The sequence below is a fragment of the Bemisia tabaci genome, chromosome 7 (genome assembly GCF_918797505.1).
Source record: "Bemisia tabaci chromosome 7, PGI_BMITA_v3".
NCBI classification, from domain to species: domain Eukaryota; kingdom Metazoa; phylum Arthropoda; class Insecta; order Hemiptera; family Aleyrodidae; genus Bemisia; species Bemisia tabaci.
In genome coordinates, this window is record NC_092799.1 from 39,706,757 (window position 1) to 39,731,160 (window position 24,404).

General features: G+C 37.5%; 3 protein-coding genes across 3 annotated transcripts in view; all 3 read left to right on the top strand.

Moving 5' to 3' along the window:
• LOC109032971 (small ribosomal subunit protein eS1) overlaps nucleotides 1-24,404 on the top strand; it is a 248,432-nt gene that overhangs the window by 99,461 nt on the left and 124,567 nt on the right. The gene's annotated exons all lie outside the window — the stretch shown is intronic.
• Nucleotides 1,154-11,118, top strand: LOC140223811 (uncharacterized). Its single transcript, XM_072302361.1, has 2 exons — nucleotides 1,154-1,507; nucleotides 4,641-11,118. Exons 1-2 carry the CDS (start codon nucleotides 1,409-1,411, stop codon nucleotides 5,022-5,024), a joined length of 483 nt encoding a protein of 160 aa, XP_072158462.1. The 5' UTR covers nucleotides 1,154-1,408; the 3' UTR covers nucleotides 5,025-11,118.
• LOC140225168 (serine/threonine-protein phosphatase 5-like) lies at nucleotides 16,279-21,947 on the top strand. The gene is made up of 5 exons (XM_072303010.1): nucleotides 16,279-16,501; nucleotides 17,192-17,338; nucleotides 18,437-18,588; nucleotides 19,953-20,532; nucleotides 20,861-21,947. The coding sequence occupies exons 1-5, from the start codon at nucleotides 16,456-16,458 to the stop codon at nucleotides 21,265-21,267; spliced, it is 1,332 nt and encodes a 443-aa protein (XP_072159111.1). The 5' UTR covers nucleotides 16,279-16,455; the 3' UTR covers nucleotides 21,268-21,947.

Consider the following 24,404-nt stretch of genomic DNA (forward strand, 5'->3'; position numbering starts at 1 on the left):
ACTCGAAAAAATGAAAATGATCAAGACACACGCAAAACTACACAGTAGTTAAAAAAGTTAGCACAAGAAAAATATTTTTGGTACCGAAAGTCAGGTACTTAAAGACACTTTAAAGGTTCAAGTTGGAACACATGCGTTAACTTCAATGACCTTTTGAAAACTGACTCTCATACATGAAAATTGAGCATTTTTGAGATACCGAGTTGGTGTGTTTTCGTTCTCACTGATTTAATTCTTCTCGAGTGAATGAACTTCAAAACTATAAGCGAATTTCATTTAAAAATCCAAATCTCTTTAGGAAGTTCTGTTTCGGTTTGTCTTATCAATCGAAACCGTTTTTACCAGATTCGACCAATCAGATCCGTTGGTTTTCGATGGAGCCTTTTTTAGAACCATCTCGCGAGGTGATACGAAAATCACGCATCAACGTTGCGATTCGTTAGTCATCGAATCGGAAGTTCCGAACTTAAATAGAGTGGCAGCTCGAAGGTTCGGGCACAAAAGTATTACCGAACCTCTAAATAAAATTCGCTTCTTATGGACGTATAATTATGGCAAAAGGAACTAGAGACGTGTGGGAAAGATGGCTGTGCTCATTTGAGCTGCATAAAAAGCAATGTAAATGTGAGCGTGATTCCTTTTGACAAAATAGAAAAGTTGGATTTGACATTAAACCAAAAGGACCTAAGCGTCAAAATATGCTAGCTCATGAGCCGTGGGCATGTGAAAAGAGCGTTCCCGTCCCCGTATGTGCGTCTCAGTCGTCGCCGCTGACGTCAATGGCGCTTTATAATGCCCATTCATTCTTACGGCCCTCAACTAACGAGCAAACTCCTTCTTTCCCGCCCGTTTCTCGCTCCTTTCAGCATAAATATGTCCATATAATGAAAACAAATGCAGGTTTATTACATGCACTCGCTCGATAATATTCAATAAATTCGATGAAAATAATTGAAGTAAAATTTGGGGGGAAAAGTCATGGACGGAATTGCGAGTGTAAAATTGAACTTGGAGCGTGAGGATCTAGTCATAGAAGTAGGTTCAAGTTCTTTAAAAGATTCTTACTCTAAACTGTGATAAGAAATGATTACCACAGCTATGTGTATTTGTCATCGTTCATGCAGCGTCATGTTTGAATTTCCACTTTTTGACTAATCTAGCTGAGAAATTTCAGTGGGATATACCGATACACGCATTAGAATTTTAGTGTACCGGAAATAGAAATACCTTTGACGTAATTCAAGGTCGAGGCTAATGGAATTGAAGCAAAAAACCCTTTTTTGCGATCCTATGAGAGTTAGTAATCATGATAGCTAAATTTTCAGCTTGTGATCACTCGTGATGTGGTAGTTACACGTGTCAATTAAATCGTGCCAAGTTGCAAGCAGAGATTCATAACACTGTAGCTATGAAAATTATATTTACTCCTGTTATTCTTGTGATTTATTTTCTTATACAGTCAGTGTGTTTCGTGGATACTGGAAGGTTGAAAACATGGAAAAAAGAGGTATGCAGGTATACAGTTGTGAAATAGTTAAGGGGCTTGGAGGAAAAAGCGCATACGCAGGCTCGGACTGGCCATAAGGCCAATCTGCCATTGGCAGATACGCCCCCTTGGCGCGCCAAAAACGCGCCCCTCTGACAGATAGCAAAATAAGAAGAGAAAAAAAATTACGACCGAGAATATATGCGGAAAATTTCTTAAATGAACGGAAGAAGAGAGAGTTAGGAGTGAAGGGAGGTGCTTTTACACATAGTGGTGAAGACAGGTCCAAGAACTACTTTCTGAAGCGGAAACGCTTTTTTGTGAAATTGTCACCTTTTCGTTGACATACAGGCGCTTTATCATCCCCCTATTTCATTCTCTATGTGTAACTCCCGTAGAAGCGATAGCCGGTTCGATTGTTAGACATACGCACACTTTAAACACCTCTTGAGAGACCCTTAAACATATTTCTTCCTTTTCAAAATGACTATTGATTTGAACATATCATAGCATATCTCGGGCAAATTTAACCTTAATTTATTTCGAAATTCAAAAGTAAGAGACATATAAAGGGTGAACGCGATACAACTATTCTCGCAAGATAGATGTCCACATTGCGAATGAAAAATGTGAGTCGTGAACTCGCAATGCTCTGCTCTAGTTTAAAGCAACATTACAAATAAGACAAACGGAAACAAACACAACATGGAAATAAAGCGAGGGAAAGGATGAACGCTAACGACGGCGCAGAGATACAACTATTCGTACTTGATGGACGTCCGTGCTGCGTCTGAAAAATTGAAGGCGCGATGACGCGAAGCGTGAGTTCTCAATGATCTACAATATGCTGCCAATGAGGTGTCGCTCAGATTCGAGAGAAAAGTTAAAAAATAAGCCCGAACACATCTCTCCTACCTTCGGCTGTGTTATTCACGTAGTGCTTGAAGCACCATCACGAATAAGACAAACGCAAACAAACACAATATGGAAATAAAGCGAGGGAAAGGATGCGCGTTAACGACGGCGCGGCGCAGAGATACAACTATTCGTACTTGATGGACGTCCGTGCTGCGTCTGAAAAATTGAAGGCGCGATGACGCGAAGCGTGAGCTCTCGATGCTCAGCTATAGTGTTGATACTCGTTCTTTCTTCTTTTTTCAGGCTCTTGCCTGATTCTTTTTTAGGATGGATTATTAGACCCACGTCTTAAGCTCGTGTAAACCGCAGCACTGACACGGTTCTTGTGGAAATAATGGTGCTTGGATGCGTCTGGTGGCTTTAATTTTTTTGTTTTCTTTAATTTCAGAAGTCTGTCGGTCACGTCAATACGTTCAATTTTACAATTTTTACTCTGTACGATTAATAAACTTTGAACCTGAAAATAGCGTAAACTTGTGCTGCTTTGCCAACATTTTCTGAACCCCTCTCCACGAAGGAGATGCCCCATCAGGAAATATCACATTACGCCCCTTTAACCAGCCAAGGGTCTACGCCCTCAGATGCGAGCCGGTCCGACCCTGCGCATACGTGCAATTTTTGTTATTTCGAGAATTTGCTACGAGTCGAGAAATACGTCTAAAAATGCACTTATGCGCTTTGTCCTCCAAGCCCTTTAATTGAGCCTTAAACAGATCCATCCTAGCACAGCACAATGCATAATAAAGCATCAACACAATAAACATGTTAGCAACGGGGAGTCTAATTTTAACAGAGTCTAAAATTTTAGGTTGAAACTGGAGTTCCCCGTTCTGGCAGAAATACAAATTTCATTTAAACATAAACTTAACTTTGTTATGGCATTTGAGTCTTAAGATAAACACAAACGTGTCATCAGGACGATACAGCGGATTGCATTAAATAGCGTAGGTTTTATAACAATGAAATTTCCATTGGTGTGATTTGTGTCAATTGATTGATTTGGTCAATTTGTATGGCAATTTTAGGCAGTTTGGCAGTTTGTTTGACAATTTTACTGTCAATTCTATGTTAGATATTAATGTGATTTTACGATCATGGACCATCATGGCCGCCAAAAAATTTTGAGAGTGCATCAACACAATTCTGCCCTACTAAGGTAGATCGCCATATGGACTTTTAGGCGTTGCCAAATTGCTTTTGATAAAACACGAATTTCCAGGTAAACTAATGAATATTTTTCTTCCAATTTTTCAGATGATTTTGCCCGTAATTCCACCGAAAATTCCAGAACATTTAAGAGAAAATATCCATAATTTTCCTACAATAATGAACCAAAAACACTTAAGAAGTGGCCCGAACTGTATGTATCAAGGTGAAGAAATGATGTTGCATGGGTCCACAACATTTCGCGGGGAAAACAAAGCCAAAAAGTTCCAAAAATTGTAATTAGAGTCAAAATTAAGAGTTTTTAGAGTTCAACAATTTAGAGTTCAAAAAAGTTAATTTTGACTCTGATTATAATTTTTGGAACTTCTTGGCTATGTTGTCCTATAATATGAACATTTTATCGAGAAAATTTGGCAACTCTCGAATGTTCATACGGCGTTCTTCCTTAGCACGGCAGAATAAAAGCCGCAATGGATCACTAGACAAGGTACGAATTTAAGCATTCCGGTACATGTTTCTTAACCAAAATTTCACGTAAAACACGATTCGCCCAACGAAAATTACTGAAACCAACTCCTAAACGAAGATATTAACCTTTTCATTTCACATTGGTTACGAGGAATTCGAACTGCCCGCTCACAAGAAAACTCAAAGCTCTACGTGAGTCAAATTGCGCACGACAACGGTCTCAGCAAGTTTCTTAATCGAGCAATATTCATTTCCCACCATGTGTTGTTCGAACTATAGGCAATTTGCTATAGCTGAGCCAAAGCGTCAAGATTGAGGTTGCCAGATTTTTACATCGCGCAGAGACTGTCATGATAACGTTTAGCGCGCGATGTGAATCACGTAGAGCATTGAGTTTTCATGAGCGGGTGGTTTGAATTCACGCATCAAGAATCATTAAATATCGTTGTGAGGAGTTGATTTCGATAATTTTCATTGTGCGCATCGTGCTCTACGTGAAATTTTGGTCACGGATCATATATCAGAGTGCTGAAATTCGTACCTTGTCTAGTGGTCCATTTCTTTTTCTTCGTTACGTTCTGACTGCCACCTTTCTTTTTAGGTACACGCAAAAAAACTGAATGACGACAGCAAGTACTACCCGGCGGCCCGGGCAAAGCTGCGAGATATCGATTCCCAGAACCTGTGTGCAAAAGACGATCCCAAAATGTCAAGAAGCCACTTCCGATGGTGGTACCTATACTATGACAAATTGCCAGGGCTCAAGGACTGTCAGTTAGCCATGGAGCTCATGAACTTCCTACCGGGGAAGGAGCGGGTCATTGACGAGATTGCCACAAAGGCCGAGTGTCGGACGCCTAAAGACAATCCACTGGGTCCCAAGAAGTGTCATCTGTATACGCGCCCCTGGTATAGACGTTTCACCGGGGACAACCTCGACGATCCGTGGACACCGCTTCACGTCCTCAACTTAGAGAAGAGCTGATTGAAAGGATGAAGTCTGGAGCAGAAATATGGCAGAGTCTGGCAGATTGTGCTTTGAAGTGGACACCTCAATTTTTTTTATAATACTCTCATGAACTTTGTGTCAAAGTTTCAAGCAATGCCTAGTCTGCACTGAAAAAACGATGTATGTGCGTTTCAGAGTGAATCCGATTGTGCCAAATAATGCAGAAGCAACATCTCTAAAACGTGGTATTGGTGTCTCATCCCTCAATCCGCCACCACAAGGCAAATTTTGTCTGACTCAGTCACAAACATTTTAAGGACGTCACGTTTGCGGTTCAATTCCATGGCTTCGTAAATCAATATGCACTTTTTATTCCAAATTTTTATTCCAAAATGTTCGCAGAATACTCGCATATATATTCTACCATAAAAAATTTGTGTTGAAATTTCACGAGAACTGAGGTCCCTTTTCCCGCGGAAGACATTTATTCATGTGCGATTCTTTTAATACACCACTCACGATCAAAATAGAATAATTCTATTTTTACAGACAATTTGGTTGCTGAGCAAGCAAAAAGCTCAAAGTCCAAGATCCCTAACTCGAGTCGAAAACATGCATCGTCAAACGTTCGAGATTTTTTTACCACGAAATACTTGATCTACCTCTACGGAACTTTGTTTAACAATAACCCCAAGCTGTCAACAAGCTGCAGCACCTTGTCGCATGACCACGGAGTGAGATTTCGACGTGTCGATAGACGTAATAGCATTTATCGTTTACTCTCTCGTTGACGTAATATCCAGACTACAGCAAGTTTTAACGGCAAATTGTCTCGTTAAAAGTTGTCGCGCTCTTATCCATAAATATGCTTCAACTTTGTTGGGACGTTAACGCTATGTATTTCTAGTTTAGATGCGTTCCTTAGTTTATATTGCGCACAAATCAAACGCAAAATACAAGTGAGTTGTTTATTTCTGGCCGGAAAAAAAATGCTATCTACAGTCCAGGTTAAGGGATTTTCTCATACCCCAGATTTGATATACTAGGCCAAAGTTTATGATGAGAATTGTTGTATATTCACGTGATGTTTGTCCGTATTCAACTGATTACCACTTCCGTTTCTTTTGTGCAGAATACACCCATGTGACACCTTCTCCTTCGATGTTCATCGCGCCTTTCGCTTATAACATCTCCAATGACTTACGTTAATAACGCGTCACGCCGCGCTTATTATTGTTCAACGGGATTGAGAAGTCAGATGGCCTTCAATTTCTTATGTATGCAACTTACTCATCCTCTGAGTACGAATAGTTGTATCGCGGCTTTAGTGCCAACGTGGATCGTATTTTTCCGAGTTACTGACACGGGCGTTTCTTTTATATCTTTGTAAGGCATATCGATGATGAAACTGCAGATATGCTTACGTCGGTTTGCGGAGTCGCATACTTCCCGACGTACTTAATTTTCTACATAGAAAATTAATAATCGCCGTTTCTTAAAACTCTGGTGAACTGTCTTCCTCGTATGAAAAATATTCTGTGAAAATTTCAAGCGATGATGTTGGTTTAGTCTTTTTCTAAGAAATAAAATAGGAGCGGAGATTTTAAAACATGCTCCGCAACCGAGATACGCATTTTTGCAGTTTTACCGTAGATACACTACAGAATGAGACATCTTGAGGTATTTTCCGACTCCTCTTTCGCCTTCATGCAATAATTTTGATAAAATTCTGCAAGATCGGTCGGTTCATGGCATTTCTTAAGATTTGACGAATAAATATAATGGGACAAAGGTTTTTTAAAGATGGTCTGAGGCTCCTTCGTGCTGAATTCAACACGATAAAATATCTCAATTTTTACGTTCTGCAATTCCTCATGTCATAGGTTTCATGTTAAATATTATTTTTTCAATAAGAAAACCTGCAATTCTCAAATTCGAATTGTTTCGAACGGATTTTAGTTTTTGTTCTAAAATGAATCTTGACTCGAAACGCCAAAACTTCAAAATAAGACTTAAAAATACAAAAAATCGTTTATTCCTGGAGATCTTGCATCAGGATATGTTGAGTCCTACTTGAAATTGGTAAAATTTACGTGTTTTGCATATAATTTTCGCAGTGATTTCATATATAGGTTAAGGTTTTACCCTAGACGATTATAAACGGGAGTCGTTCACAAGCAGCAGAACGACGGTGAAACTACCAAACCACGTATCTCGTTTGCGGTGTTTAAAAATCTACGCTCACATTTTATTTTTTTGAAGTAGACCAAATCAATATCATTCCTTGAAATTTTCACGAAATTTTCTCCGCACAAAGAGGAAAAATCACAGAAATTTTCAAGACTGGATGTTAAGTAGTTTTTTCATTTAAAAAATAAAGTATGACAGGAAGTCTGCGACGTCGCAAACCGAGATACGTGGTTTGGTAGTTTCACCGTCGAGAACTAAAATCATACGATTCGCTATGACTTTTGTTAAAATAAAATCTGACTATTTCATTCGAGGAGTGACTCTTTCAATCCACAAAATGGCTGCAATTTCAAAGCTTTTCGTGTGAATGATTTTTACAGCATGCAACTTTTCAGGAGAAATTGCTCCACATATTATGTAATCAGACTATTGGGAAAAACCAAGGCTCATTGCATGACATCTGCGTCAAACTAAGGCGGTCTTTATCCACGGACAATTAAAACCAATTAGAAGAGCACTGCGACGACAGTGTTTACGGTGTGCGGTCATTGCTGTTTTAAATGTCCACTCTGCACAAAACAAACGGAAAAACGGTTGCCAGATTGCAATTGTAAATGATGTCAACAATAAATCAAGACAAAACTGGAAAAAATGTCCTAAATTTTATAATATCAATTAAGATTTGCATGAATCAATTTTAGTTAAATTTTGTATATCCGTTTAAAAAATTATGTCGTTAACATTCCTGGCCTTATCATTTGTTTGTTAGTTCGTTTTTAAGGAGATCGATAATTCAATGGTTCATGATTTTTTAGAACCTGCTTAAAAGTGGATTTTTGTTATGGATGTAAAACTGCCTAAGAATAGCTACGAGCACGTCGAATAAGACTGAAACTAGCTCCGTAAAGCAAAATTTGCGTAGTCCATGACACGCAATTTTAAAATTGCCGCGTCGTGAGACGCACTATTTTTTCGCCGTTGGTAACCAGGTGTGCCCAAAGAGAAATGTAAGAAAATATAACGTAGAGAATAAAGAAAAAGAATCTCGCAAACTGTTTCTGATCTTTGATACTCATTATTACATTCATTTTAAAACATTTAAATCCGCTATCTTTTCTCATGAAAGGCCAAAAAAATCCCTTAAAACAAGAAACAGCTTTTGTGCATGAGAGAAATTAATAAAATTTGGCGAGATTTTGATAAATTTTGTTTCAGATTTCTTACAATTCTTTCCGATGGCCACGGTTTGATGTTGACAAGAGACAAAAATTTGCCTGAGCAATTTAAAAATGCGTGATTTGGACAACGCAAACTGTGCGTTTAGGAGTAAATACTTAGAATTTTGTGGTATACCTATCGTGCATTTTGTTCAATTTTTGCTCGACGCAGTCTATTAATTATTCTGTATATTATGTATTCAAAGGACCCATCGCTGGGCCCAGCAATTTTTTCAATGGATGTTATCATTTTAAAAGGAAACATGAACATTGACCTCTTAAATGTTAACTATTATATATAACTACACGAGGACAATTAGGTGAGTTTTTTCATAAAAGGTGATCTTGGAGCTCCTTAAATTCAAAGGAATACCATTTCCATAATCATATCATCATGCTCACGTGAAATTTTAAACACTAAGATTTTCCTTTCCCTAATTAAAAAAAAAAAAAAAAAAACACAAACGTGTTTATGCCAGATAAATGCATTCGGAAAAAGATGGATCTAACAAACAATATCTCGCACATTATCAGTCAAGTCCGAAGCGACAAAAACACGAAGATTTTTCCCATAGCTGAATATTTTATCTTCATTTATAATAAATATTTGTGCCTGTACATTTTATCTGTTTGTCAACGTTCGGTGTGTTCAAACATTGTTTGAAGCTGTTTGGGGAAGGAAAAGTGCGCTACGAGGTTGTCTAATTTACTGTGATTTATTATGAAGTTCAGGTTATGTATTCATAAATCTATATTTTGGCAGTCACGTGACTAAGGACTATTCTCGTCGATCGAAATATCCGACACGCTTTCGTCAAATCAGAATCTTAGATTCTTGAAGATTTTTCATTGACTCCTACTGATCGTGAGTTTCCATGCAGATGTGAAGTTTTATGAACGAAGTTTTCGATATCATATCGAACGGGAACAGTGACGCCATCGACGAGAACAATATAGTATAATTAGAGGAATTAGAACATTAAAAAATGAACGAAGTTAAACCCAGTAATACTCATACCGACTCGTTTATCATTGAATCATCCTGAAATGTATGCATTATTATCATTATTTTTAATATTTTTAAACCTACTCCCCTTACCTCCACCAGAAAAATGGTAATTCACAGTAAAAAAATGACCTCTTTGTTTATAGGAGATGACGAATCACTAAATGTAACACCATTTGGCAACGTTGGAAACAGATCACATAATAGACATTATGTCAATGATAAAGGTACTTAATATCCACGATGTCTATCACCTCCGAACTGCATGTGATTAATTTATCTCGGGGGCATGATATGATAATTGATGCGTTTAACTGTTATCTAGACCAACTTTCAATTTGGTAATTAGTCATCATCTATCGTACACAAATGTTTGATTGCAACAAAGTAGGTATACGGATACTATCATGAGTGGCGGTAGCCACCACCGGGCAAGTAACCTATCCTCCAACAATTGGCAACACAGCACAGCCCGGTCGAGGCAACGACACCATAGTTACACGAACTTGGCTTATTTGGGTTTTTAGTTGCGGTCTCAAAAGCTTTTCAAAGCAACGGAGCGACGGATTTTAGAAATTTTGGTGTCTAAAGATGCGTCTTGATCCCGTCTAACGAACTGTTGAGTTTCAAGGAGGTTGATGATTTATTAAACAAGATAATTACGCATATGTGCCTAAAATAGCAAAAAGTATCCACTTTGACCATTTTCACGCTCTGTCAAAGCTATGGAGAATACGAGACATCGGAGCCCTATATAATGTTATATCAAAAGAATTGTCATGTTCCCGTGTAGTGCGCGTTTAAGTTTCATTAATAACCAAGGCATCCTAAGAAAAATATTGCGTCTAAACTGCTTTTCGGTTGCAATGGGCGACCCGACCTGCTGACGTTTATCATTGAATTTCTCGCTTACACTATTCTGGAATGAAATTATGGTTATTTCGAGGGAACATCCTGAAGTTATGAGGATTCTAAAAATTATATATGAGTAAGGGTTTACTTTTACCGTTTAGGCTGTAGCTTTGATTATGTCCCAAAAATCGTAAAACCCGAATTTACTAACACATACACACGGTAGAGTGACAATGTTAGTGCTCTCTGCAGTCAGCATCTCACCAGCGGAACAACAAAACAAACACGAATGTTAGGTTAGTTCCTGTTTCACAGAGCAACAAAAACGATCGAGACAATATGAAATCATTTGGTTTCAATGATTTCAATCCATTTACGACTTCAACGATGTTTGTGACAATCATTATCATCGTGTTTTACAACCTGGAGCAGAAGTCTATCGCCTCATTGTGAAGTGAATTCTGAATATCCAATCTTAGAACTCGAAACCTCACCATTCTATTCTCTCATTGTTCTCTCTTCATTTTTGGCTCAAGTCAAGCGATTTAAAGTCGCTTCACTAAAATTATGTGATCTTGAATCCATTCAAGAGTGTGAAGCTCACATTTTTCTGGCATTGCAGCCTTTTTACTCCTCAAATTCTACGGATATGAGTCCATTTCGCTCAAGGTTTTTCTGAGCGATACCAAGTGTTTATACATTTAAGATAAGTGAGGTTTGTCTTTTGGTTCTTCTTTTAGCAGTTTTAAAGTAAATTAGGTATTACAGTACCTTCGTCCAGTTTTGTTTCCTTGTTTAATGTTTGTTAAGAGTCTTTCTACGTGAACACTCAAGGACATACATACTTACGCTCAGGTACCAATACCATTGTTTTTCTCTCACGTCAGGATGTACCTTTAAGCATGCTAATTTACCAAAGAAACTCCTCCAGTGATAAGTAATTTTAAGCTTTATTACGAAGTGAAAACCTCTCTGTGTGGTGTCGCTAAATTTCTCAGATAAGTCTCAGTTTAGACACGTAGAACAGACGTTCACTTTTGTCCGTTACGATCCCTGCTCTTATAGCTTCACATCTTACTTTGATCTCTGATTCATCGATTAATGGCACTTTTAGTTCCATTCATCATCAATCATAGTTCAAAGCTATCTCAACGATGAATCATCAAACGTTATATCAAGGAAGACATTTTCTGCTGAAAGCTACGACGGAATTGACATTGCAACTCAACTTACGAAAGCATGAACCAAGACATAAGAATCCGTCTCAAAGTGAACATTTTTTTCAACTCATCAGGCAGTTTAGCAGGTAAGAAATCTACAGTTGATTAATTAAGGATTACCAGATTACATGCACACTGGTTTTCCAACATTTACGGTAGATAGGGATATTTTTATTGATAATGATTAATGACGAAACGAATATATCAATACCATGGCCAAACTGGGAAACTACTTACCGCAATCCACAAAGTTCAGCCTCAAAGACTTTCAGAGGTATTTTCATTTCTCTGCTGATAAATAATTCAACATAATTTCTGAAAATTGTTGTAATTAATGACTTCGATGCGCAGAATATTCTTTTCTGGGATTTTAAGCGTAGTGGTCACTAACTTTTCCCTGAATTTGGAATGTCCTCTTTTGACATTAGGTGTCTCAGATAAAATTCTTTTCACAAAAAATTTCAAGTTTTTACTTGACTTAATTTTAAGTGTTTAGTCTCTTTAAACTGAAAAGTCCAATTTTTTTACTGGGAGAAGGAATTTCAATGCTCCGCAGCAAAACTACCTGACATATTTTCACAGTGAGGAGGGCTTTATTTCCTAACTTTTACAGAACCTGTCACCCTGTCTATCCCTCAGAAATTCAGTGAACCAGATGAGATTCAATGAGGGTCGTTGATAACTTTACCACTAAATTGATACCGCTTACTTAAAGGATTTTGGAGGGAGCAATTTTACCTACTAACATTGTTGTCAAACAGGGTTTATTCATCAGAGCCCTGAATTGAGGAACCAAGAGAAAATAATTTGTTTTCATTTACTCCTCAAAGATGATACTATGACCATGATGCAGGTCAGTACCTATGAGAACTATATAGATCTCATAAAATTTCAGTAAACCTTGTCGCTGGGGGAAAGATCTAATACATACTGAAGATAATTATCGAATAATGTACTCTCCTAAATATAGACAAAAATTACAATGAAAATGTTCATTATTTGATGAAAAATAAAGTACAAAAATTTTCAGAGTCTCAGAGACGCCAAGAACGCCAAAAAATCTTAAAATAATTTCCTTTCACAAACAAAAATAAAAATGACACTGAACATTTCTAGCAGGGCTTCTTGATAATCAGAGAACAAAAATTTTGAGAGCTTGACACTTTTAATCCTTACAATTTTTAGATTGTAACACTAATGATGTCTGGGAAGCTATTGAATGCCCTGATTTCCAAACTTCTATTACTCAAGCAGCACACATTTCTTTGGATTTCAATTCCATGGTAAAATTATTTCTATTGCATTGTAGTGTTGAGAATGTTGCCTATTTACTCATTGAAGGAACAATTTTTAGAGCAATTAATTTGAAATAAGTACCTACCGTAGTTGCAATTTATCATTGAATTTCTTCGTATTTCTTTTCTTTCTTCTTTTTCTTTTCTTGGGATCTACAATTGTATTTCTTTTCAGGGATATCTACAGTTGTGTAGATTTTGATTTTTAAAACTAATCTCTTTTTAAAACTAAGAGAGCGTTGAAATAATTATCACTTACCATGTATAACTTTCTGCAAAATTTGCCTCAGTTGATGTTCTCATAAGTTCAGTTGTAAAGTCAATTCAGCCATAGCTTTCCGAAGAAAATTTCTTCTTCGATCTAACAATTAATGATTAATCGTCGAAATAGCTTTGAACTGATTAATTAAAAATGACAGTCAAGGGTGTAAAAAAATAAGACGGATCCGAGAAACTTTGCTACACAGCAAGGAGATATCCACTTCATAGCTACAAGCATTAAATGGATTACATTTTGCAATTAGGAGCCACTATTTCTGGTCCATTTTAGAAACAGATTACATGCTATTGGTTTCTCTATGCAGATATGTGTTTTTTATGGGAGAGCCAGAGGTAATGGTTCCTTATTGTAAAATGTAATCCAATTCCTTCACAAGTGGGGGACTTCATTTGGTAAAATAACAGTTTTCTTGCAAAAATGAGATGATATAAACTCCAAAAAACCCAAAAACTTGGGTAAAGAGACTCCGGGCAAGTCACCATCCTCTTGCCAAAAACCTCCAAAAGCTCTTCTTTGTTCCCCTCTTCAGTGGAAAAAGAAAATATCACACTACGACAGTTTCCATTTCTGTCATAGAGTACCCCAAGCGGACCAAAGAACGGAACTCTTAGTCGTTTACACATTTACGTATTTAACAAAATCTCCAGGAGGTCACAGACAGGCTGGCAGCCCCTCATTGGACCAAAACGCACACCGTACCATTTTTTCCTTGTAGGTATGTGCCTCCAAAGTACATGAAATGACTCCTTGAGGGGCGGGCAAGTTTGATTGAAATTCACGTTGTCCTCTGAAAATGAGCTAAAATTTTTACCTTGAAGAAGAAGAAAATCGAGTTATCATTTTCTTCCATACACGGTAGGTATGCCTATGAGGTATGAGAGGCACCAGGAACGCCTTCCAAAATTATTGATGCAACCCGCACGACTCCGAAGTCAGCGGAAACTTTCTTGAAGCGTCTCCTAAGATTTTCCCTACGCAATAATCCCCTTCAAAAATGAATGATGCAACAAGCGCGTCCTGTTTGACCACGAAAGCTCCTCAGATGAGAAGTCTTTTGGTCTGGTCAGAAAAATATTCGAACTTTATTTTTCATCTTCTCTTCTCATTTCCCGCATTGACGGAGGCGACATTTTTTGGAAAGCATGACGCGCCCGGCCCAATGCGTAAAAAAAAGTGCGAATAGAATATGACCTTCCATTATGAATGATCGTTCAGGAATACTTGTACAACAAAGACGGCACTGTTTATTTGGAAGTGTACAAAGCCTCCTCGTAGTCATAATTGACTTTTTCCATTCTGATCCCGTACTATCAGTTCGGAAATTGGCCTCATTCTCAGTGATCCCGAACATCTGTTTCCTAAATATTTTTAGTAGTCTATCTACAGGTTGATCCTCAGTGAGAGCATTGGGCCGGGCGCGTCATGCTTTCCAAAAAATGTCGCCTCCGTCAATGCGGGAAATGAGAAGAGAAGATGAAAAATAAAGTTCGAATATTTTTCTGACCAGACCAAAAGACTTCTCATCTGAGGAGCTTTCGTGGTCAAACAGGACGCGCTTGTTGCATCATTCATTTTTGAAGGGGATTATTGCGTAGGGAAAATCTTAGGAGACGCTTCAAGAAAGTTTCCGCTGACTTCGGAGTCGTGCGGGTTGCATCAATAATTTTGGAAGGCGTTCCTGGTGCCTCTCATACCTCATAGGCATACCTACCGTGTATGGAAGAAAATGATAACTCGATTTTCTTCTTCTTCAAGGTAAAAATTTTAGCTCATTTTCAGAGGACAACGTGAATTTCAATCAAACTTGCCCGCCCCTCAAGGAGTCATTTCATGTACTTTGGAGGCACATACCTACAAGGAAAAAATGGTACGGTGTGCGTTTTGGTCCAATGAGGGGCTGCCAGCCTGTCTGTGACCTCCTGGAGATTTTGTTAAATACGTAAATGTGTAAACGACTAAGAGTTCCGTTCTTTGGTCCGCTTGGGGTACTCTATGACAGAAATGGAAACTGTCGTAGTGTGATATTTTCTTTTTTCCACTGAAGAGGGGAACAAAGAAGAGCTTTTGGAGGTTTTTGGCAAGAGGATGGTGACTTGCCCGGAGTCTCTTTACCCAAGTTTTTGGGTTTTTTGGAGTTTCTTATTACGATCAATTATAAAATCAAAACCCGCAATCTTGATTTTTAAAATCAGAAACAAACGTAATTACCTTGGCTGAAGGGGGAGGCAAGGAGCTGACACAATTTTCAGATCCAAAAACTTCCATTTGAGTTTCCTCCCATTAAATCGGTTCTTCGGAAATTGCCTATTGACATAAAGTTCAAAGAGACTTCTTAGGGAATTTTTATTAGAAGCATTTTATTTACACTAAGAAAAGATGATAGTTCGATGAATCGGAGAACGGCACTACGATGTTCCATATCGACCATATATTACGATTCCGTAACCGTAATTTCGGTTCACGTGACCATACTTTTCCTTCAATTCGGTTTTAGCAACCCGAGCTCAATCTACAGTTCGGTTAAGTTTAAATGGTTACTCACAAAAAAAGCGATTACATGAGCCAAATGGTGAGGCCGATTTATAAAGCCACCCCTTAGCATTTAAACAACATATCATGGTGAAAAATGTAAAAAAGCAACTTTTTATTATTTTTATGATTGCCTTTTCGTTCTAAGTTTTAGGATCAATAATTTTTGAGGGATGTAGATAAATTGATATTTATTGTATGAAACTCTTGAGAGTTGTCGTCAAATAACCAAATTTCTTGAGATTTAACTGTTCCATATTTTTCGGGATTATGAGATCATAAAGAAATTTTTGGGATACACTTCCAATTTTTTATTTTATTTATTTTTTATTTTTTAACTGCATATTAATGAAGGGATATTTTTCCACTGCTATTTTTTCCCCTCTTTTTTTGATTTGCATTCATTTTACTATATTTTTAATTAATTTTTTATGCGCATTCTAAGAAAATCAATTCGATGCATTGACAGAATATTTTCGTCAGCAAAGGAGATAAATGGTTGTAATTTTTTTATTGCATGGTATTGTACACTATTCAGAGGAGGTGGCAGTGGTAGTGAAAGAAGGAATGTATCTGTGCGACATATTAAATGAGAGATGAATCAAGCTGGTTTTATTTTCTCAACATTGATTTTGATCAATGAGATTATAAGCGTGATAAAAACATAGGCAAGAAAATTAGACCACGTGGTGACACGGCTTAATTTCAATGACTCTTTTTTGAAGTGGCCTCGTCTAGGATGCTTGTATGCTGATGTTGGAGAAAAAAGAGGTTAGGAATGTCATATTGGAAAGTAATTTACTAATAGAGTACAAATTTTAAAAAAGATTCAGATTTATCATGAACGTGTTAGTTAAAGTCTTGAACATATTATTTTCATGATAATGCCAGAAATGAAACTAGACAGAGGACAATGTCTGAGTGGTAAGTTCTGAAAAATGAGTGCTCCAAATATTTTAAACAATAAGGAAACCTTGGTCGATTGTAAACTTTTCAAAGTATAGCCGATATTTTACTTGTTTACAAAAATGACTAGGTATTACACACTTTACTGTGAATATATTCGGGGAAATTTTTTGTGCAATTTCTTTAGTCTATGAGTAAGGTAAAGCGTGCATTGTTGTATAGGTTTTTTTTTATGATGCCTGCAACTTTTTCTTCTTTTTTCTAATGTTAAAAAGAACGTCTAGAATTTTTTCATTGCATTGCAACACTTCAAATTATATTATGAATTATTATAGAGCAGGATGTGTTTTTGCCTCTTCTCACACAACCGTGATTTTAAAAATTTGCGAATATACAAAATGAACGTTGATACGATTTTCATGTTTTTCTGCTGATGTATAAAATGCATTATGAAAGTGGCTACAATAACGAACAAACCTACGACAAAACTCTGATGTATATGTACTTTTTACTCTGACATTATACTGCCTCCTTAAAGTATATATGTACCAATACATCAAAATTTTGCCCGCAAATATTCATAAAATACACAAATTACGATACAATCTTTGAATTATTTACATACTTTTACAAATAAAAATCTTAAAGTTTAAAAAAGGGCACTTATCAATAGACGTTTTTGTTTTCTTCTTCTTTATTTTCTTGTAGGCGCACGGTTTAAAGCGTATGAGGTTCATTTCATTGCCATCTTTACAAGTCTGTTGGTAGCGTTATCACACGCATTTTCGGTGGAAAGGTTAAATGTCGAAGGGACTCTTGATCGTATCAGCGACTCCGATCTCAGGTCACATAGAGGTAAGAGGCTAATGTTTTTCATGCGGCCTAAAATAATAGAATTAAGAAAGTAGAGGTAAAAAATATTTTTCAATTGCATTATTGAACAATTATTAAAACATGATGAATGGCGCCATGTTCTGCTCGACGAGTTCCAATCCCGGTGTGCGCCGAGTTCGGGTCACTTTTTCGATACATGTTCTATCCAAAATGGCGGTGTGGAATACGTGGTGATTCCTATCTTCTTTGTTTACATAGGATGGCCGGGTACCCGTGTATCGCAAACAATCGATTATGTATCGAAAAAGTGACTCGGCGTCACACAGGAGTTTCGGAATTCGAGACCTGGAAAATGCTTAAAAGTGGCGCCAGCTCACCCACTTACATTACGACTCTATGTACTCTATGAAAAAGAACTACGTGAGACGGGAAACGAGGAAACGCGACGATCGAGGCGCGGACAGTGGATCACACGCAATGCGTGAAGTATCCAAGCAGTCTTGTAAGCACCAACAGCGCGCGCGTAAACTACGCGCAATGCGTGAAGTATTCATGCAGTCTTGCAGGCGCTAACATGCGTCTGGCGTTGACTGCAGTGTTTAACGCGATCATTCAAACTCGCCCAGTGTTTTTCAACTTGTAATTTCAAAGTTTTTTGCACAAGTACACCCTGCATGGACCACTTGTCATTTAATCTGATAAAAATTTAAAAAAGGTTTTTCATGGGGCCTAAAATAATAGAATTAAAAAACTAGAGATAAAAAATAATTTTCGATTGCTTTATTGAACAAGTATTAAAACATGATGAATAATTGAGTACTACTGAAGGTCACGCCAACTAAGTTTACGCACTTTTGGACTGCGACAGAAGATCCGCCGTCGATTCGCACATTCAACTTCCAGGCAAAAATGACGTCTGTTGCAGTCTAAAAGAGCTTAAAGTTCATTTTGCGTGGACTCTACTATACTATACGATTAACCCTCAAAATAACCATCTGGGGCATGCCGCGTGAATTTAGGCTTACATGGAATTCCATACGTACTATTTATAAAGTGGAATTTGTTTAAATTCATTTTCGATAGTTCTTACTTATCCACTTCCTCATATTTGTTTTATAGAATTTGAAACAAACTACACGGGACCCGTCCTAGAAAATGAGACAGTTACTCTAAAATTTATGACAGACCTCCTGAAATTTTATAATGACTGTTTAATTATTACCTCCATCGAAAAACCATACAGTATTTTACCTGAAAAGGACGTCTTTACGGTAAGTTCTCATTTCAAAATTCACAATGCTTCAATAGTTTACTAGATTAATAATATTGTCAATTTCTATGGAACTAAAATTTAGATGGGGTAGAATTTCAATCTGGAGAGGGAACAAAGATGCCGGAATCGTTTATCAGATAAAAATGCACAAGTGATAGAAACTATTTAGGATTCAGCCTACTGCACGGCAACTGATAAACCGTAAGTTTTATGAAGTATTGATACCTCTATATATATAGAGAGAGCAAAAATTGTCTCGATGAGTGAATCAATTTTTAGACTACTTTTACCTCAATTTTGAAGAACTAAAATAATGTTTTTACACTATTCTGTGCGAAAAGAGAATGAAGAAAATGTGAGAAATCTGACATGTTTCTCAGCCTTGTTCTGCCGTAAACGGCTTTCAACTTTGCAATGCTGAACGCTCCTGAGTGAAGGTACGAAGTTAAGAAACGACGAAGCACCTTCATTTTTTGCCTATGCAACTGGGCCAACCGATGAGTTTGAATAGTTGCATTCAGGCGTTAATATTACATCCATCGGTATGCGTTCACTATAATTGCTCTTACCTACGTGCATACCATGGCGTGTCACCCTTTTTCTGTGAAATTCCTACAGCGATGGTTAAAACCTCAGTATCGGGAATAGTTTGTAGGTACCCTTAATCATAAAGCTCCTTAGTGCAGTGACTTCCACTACGGCAAAATATTTAAGAAAATACCGTATGCCAATACAACTCATTACTATGGCTCTCGGGCCCGGAGTTTCATCTGAAGTTTAATAAAAATAACATGTACATATCCTCTAATCGATTTCAAAATAATTACCACTTTTTGCAATTAATCGTCTTAAGAGCGCAGTCAATACTCAGTCGCCAGAAATGCATTTGAGCAAAACCATGTAAGATGTGGAGTTTGCTTTGGCACTATATTCGCATTCAGAAAACTTTGCGTCCTGCTAAAAAGTAGATCCATTTTTCCAACCCGATTAGTAAATTATTTGTCATTGCTGACATTGTAAATTTGTTTTAGAGATTAAGTTGGTTTAGTAAATCAGTTATTTTCACTAAAAGTGTAGTCTTGAACCTTAAAATTGGCTGTTCCATTACAAAAATGGCCTCTTTAATCAGGGGTTTCGAACAGACATTATACTCACTCTGTTACAGTCTCCAAAAAGTTTAATTCTTATCGAATGGCCTTGATGATATATCCCTATTGAAGCAATGCTATTTATCGGTCAATCATCAGAACGATTCAAATCGATTCGCTCCCACTCTTCAAAAGTGGTGAGGAAGGACACTCAGTCTTTCCAATCCATCACAGGCAATGTTCAACTCAGTTTATGTTTCTCTTCTTCCTCCAGATTTTGAAGCAAGCTCGAGACTACTTCAAGAAACAATCATCTTTAGTAGACATAAAATTACCAAAAAATGAAAATATCACAGTGTGTGGTGGCATGCACGGTAAACTACTGAACCTTGTGCATATATTTTCCTTGAACGGCCTTCCCTCACCAAAAAATCGTTATTTGTTCAACGGCGATATCACAGGCAGACGCTTCAAATCCATAGAGTGCCTTCTGCTTTATTTCGGATTCAAGTTGTTGTACCCGGACGCAGTTTTTATAAATCGCGGCCATAAGGAGGACCAAGGGCAGAACTACGGATTGGACGATCTCGTCGAAGAATGTAGGACGAAGTATCCTAGGAATTCAAAACTGCTCCACGGATTCTGGGAAGTTTTCCAGTGGATGCCACTTGCGCATATTATCAGCACTGATATCGCAGAGAAGAAGAATGCTGGTGCAGAGGGTAGCGCCATGTCCCCAATTTATGGTAGAGTTCTCGTCACCCATGGAGGGATGTTTCCAAAAAAAGGCGTGACGTTAGATGACGTCAAGAAGGTCAAACGGGGCTGCGACCCTACAAATTCAGGTCCAGATCGTAAGTATTAATTTTCTCTTCTTATACCTCGTATACCTTTTCGTCATGACTATAATTTTTTCCGTCTGTCGACGTAATTATCGATCTAATCGATAATCCGTAATCGATTCTTTCCCATGGCTTCAAATGGGTAAATCTCGATAATCATTCATTCACGTCTCGCCACCGGTTGAAAGTAATGATTGCACTCTTTCTTTCGCATTAACAACTTTACAAATAATTTTCGATGTATTATATCTCTCATTTTTTACCTTTCATTTGAATTTTTTCCTCTCTATTAGCGACATGGCTCAATTAGCAAAACCCACAATTTTTCTCTATTTTTCAGTTTTGATAAATGACATGCTTTGGTCGGATTGGAATATACCCGAAGCTTGTAGAAATGTTACGCAGGTGGAAAAAAATCAACCGAACATTACGTCTCAGATAGGGCCAGATGAGAGCAAATCCTTCTGCGAGGCGAACAAAATTGACTACATCATTCGCAACTTCGCGCCCTTGGATGAAGGATACTGCGTAGAGCACAACGGCCGAATCGTATCACTAATATCAACGGATGAATTCACCGATACAGCAAAGGGCTTAAACAAGGGCGCACTCATAGTTTTGGAGTCCCCCGCGTTGATTCCAAAGTTCACGAAATTCCGCTTCACTTTTGTCGTAGAGGAATTCTTAAAAACCCGGATAATGAGACGATTCTGGACGGACGAAAAAGATATCCCGATCGGAAAGTAAGACACTTTGCCGTAATCCATAAAATTAAAAACAATATCGTAATTATATTTGCACAGCAGCTTTAATGTCTCTCGATGAACTACAACGTCCCTTGCGCCTGTCCTCAGCAAAGTACAATGAACTGTAGCCAATCTCCTCGTTAAGTTGAATGTACGTAAGAATTGGACTTCAATTTACAATTTGGAAATACTAGAGCTGGCTCATAATAATAAAAACACGTGTCCACATCGGGAAAATGATAGCACGTATGATTTTCTTAAAATGAGCCCGAATTAGTTGTTCCATGTTGCAAATGTAGTCCAATTAACCTATGCCTCCGTACCATACAGACGCGAGTAATCATCATCACTCACTAGGACATTGATTGAGCCGATTCACTGTTCCCTTAGTAAAGCGAGGGTTTTCTTTTTCTTTTCTGAAGAGAATCGTTAACATTTTAAGTACTTTCATTCGTTGAATACTGTTGAGCGCCTTGCTGTAAGAAACGATTTAGTAGATATCATGAGTTGTGAAAAATTGTAATTAATGGACATACGCTCAGCAAGAATGAAATCGTGAAGGAAAACTTATGCCTTTGATGTAAAATCTCTACTGTGTTTTTTCCCTTTCTTCCTTCTTTTGCACTGTTATCTACCGCAGTTCTGTTGTTTGTAAAAATGTATAAATACTTTGTTATGTTTTCTCTGTACTTTAGGTATTTTAATCAAATCCCGCCTTTAACCCTCGAATCGCAGGGAAAAAAGACTAATGACAAACTGTATTAGTTTAGACTATATTTAAACTTTCCAATTTTCTCTACCTTCGCTCAAAAGTCTACCTGAGTCCAAAATCAGATAGATTTGTTGCCATTCTTACCACATTTTTTGTCCGTGTACATTTTGGTTTAGTTTTCATTTTCAACACAATCTCCTAGAACTAATTCTATACAGACATCTGAACGCTACCAGTTAGCAGAGATTAAAATCTAACCGGGCTTATCGCAGATTTTCTATGCCTGATGATCCTAATTGATGTTAATGGAATCCGTTATCAGCAAGGAGAACACATGCATTTGATAATAAAAAAATATGGCGAGTGTGAAGTCATACCTGATTAAATCTTTTTTTTATCCCATCCCTTTTATTTCTTGATAAAATAGATCCATCAGAAAAAATGTAACCAGAATTCCATAAGTCAAGGTAATTGGTACTTTTAGTATTTAGAACTGAGAGTATTTTCCTTCTGTATGATACAGTTCTTTGACTCGCAGATAAAACAATAATATCAGCGTCGAAGTGCTAAACGTGAAGTACCTCGTTGTAAAGACTTCATTTCAGACAGAACTCGTCAAATCTGGCTTGATAAACTCCGATCTCTCATGAATTCCCAAAATTTAGTCATATGAATGAAAATACTGGCATAGAGGGAAAATTCATTTAAAATCTTGTCAATTGAAATTATCTTCGTGGGACTTCAATTCCATTCAAACCAAGATGTTGCGGATCAAAGGGGCGTTAGAGCCTCTAAACGAAGAAAATCATAGCTGATCCAATTTCTATTTTACTATGTAAGTACAATCTTTCATTCATAAATGCGGCAACCTTGAACGTCTCTTTCCCTCACGTCCAAAATAAATGCACATTTCGTCGTTTTCCGCACGAAAGAACGTAACTACATTTCAATGTTGCCAAATTTCCTTTCGTAAATTGCATTTTAACCAGAAAAGTATTGGGCATTTCTAACTGAAAATTTCACTGATTTTTCTTCCGATTTCATGCAAAAATCAGACAAATTTGGATATAAATTGCACACTTACATTTTTGTAAAATAAATTAATTGTTGGAGTCAATTTGGCAACCTTGGATTGGAGTTACGTTCCTTCGTGCGGGAGACGTCGATTTCCCGACGAGCCTGGAGATTTCCCTGAGTTTCTCCTCGCACGACACCCAGGACAAAGAAATACTTTCAGAGAGGGCATTAGCTATTCATGATCTTCAAGTCTATTTTCTCGGCCAAGGTTGGAATAAATTCAGCTTCTGTTGATAAACAAAGAGTCCCATGCTCGTTTTATATTTCGACTGGACATGAGATCAGAGCCAACGTAGGATCGCCGGTTATTACTAGTACATACATCAAAACACCCATCAAAAAGACCAAGAACATTCACAAATGCTGTCACTGCACGGAACAGACAGTGTGGAGTTAATTCTCACACCCTCGCACTCCGGTGGGGAAAATTGCCAAAGGGCACGATCGACAATGTTTCAAAACTGTTATCGTAGTAACATTCGCTCAACATTTGCGCCGACAAAAATCGTGCAATTCACATTTTTTGTGACTAATCAGATAATTTCTCTCGCAGAGCGACAGGCTCGAGGACATAGCCTCACAATTGATGATGATGTCTTAAAATGAATTTTAAATAAAAAGAAAGGTTCATATATAATTTAATTTAATTGTCTTTTTCTTTAATCGAGGGGCTTAGAAGACAAGGTGCATAAGTGCAGTTTTCGAGAAAATTGAAATATAAACGATTTCAAAGAAAACTAGTCTTAATGCATATGCTGTGAAAAATCCGCTCACAAATTCCAATTTTTATGCATGAAAAAGTCAGTTTGAACTTTCTTTCCGCCATGAAGATCCATGTAATTTCTAAGCTTCAAACACCTAATTCTCGAAATAGTAAAAACTGCACTTGTGCGTCTCATCCTCCAAGCCCCTTTAATGATGTCTTTCATTCAAATATTGGAATTCAACGTTCCTGTAAAAGATCATTTAATGTTATTGTGAACTTCGTGTATTGCCCGCGCTAATTTCGAAAAACATACTCATGAGGGCTCTTAGCTTCTTGATAAACTGCTGGAGGATCGTGGAATTTAACTGCAATGTACTTTCAAAGACAAGCAGAGAGAACCGGCCTAAATACTTTTTAAAAACATTAATTCGATTTAAGAAGCAACAGCGCGCGCGTGTACTACGCGCAATGCGTGAAGTATTCATGCAGCCTTGCAGGCGCTGATGATGCGTCTGACGTTGACTGCAGTGTTTAACGCGATCATTCGAACTCGCGCAGCGTTTTCCAACTTGTGATTTTAAAGTTTCTTTGCCCAGGCTACACCCTGAAAGGAACTATTTGTCATACACTCGTGATACAAACA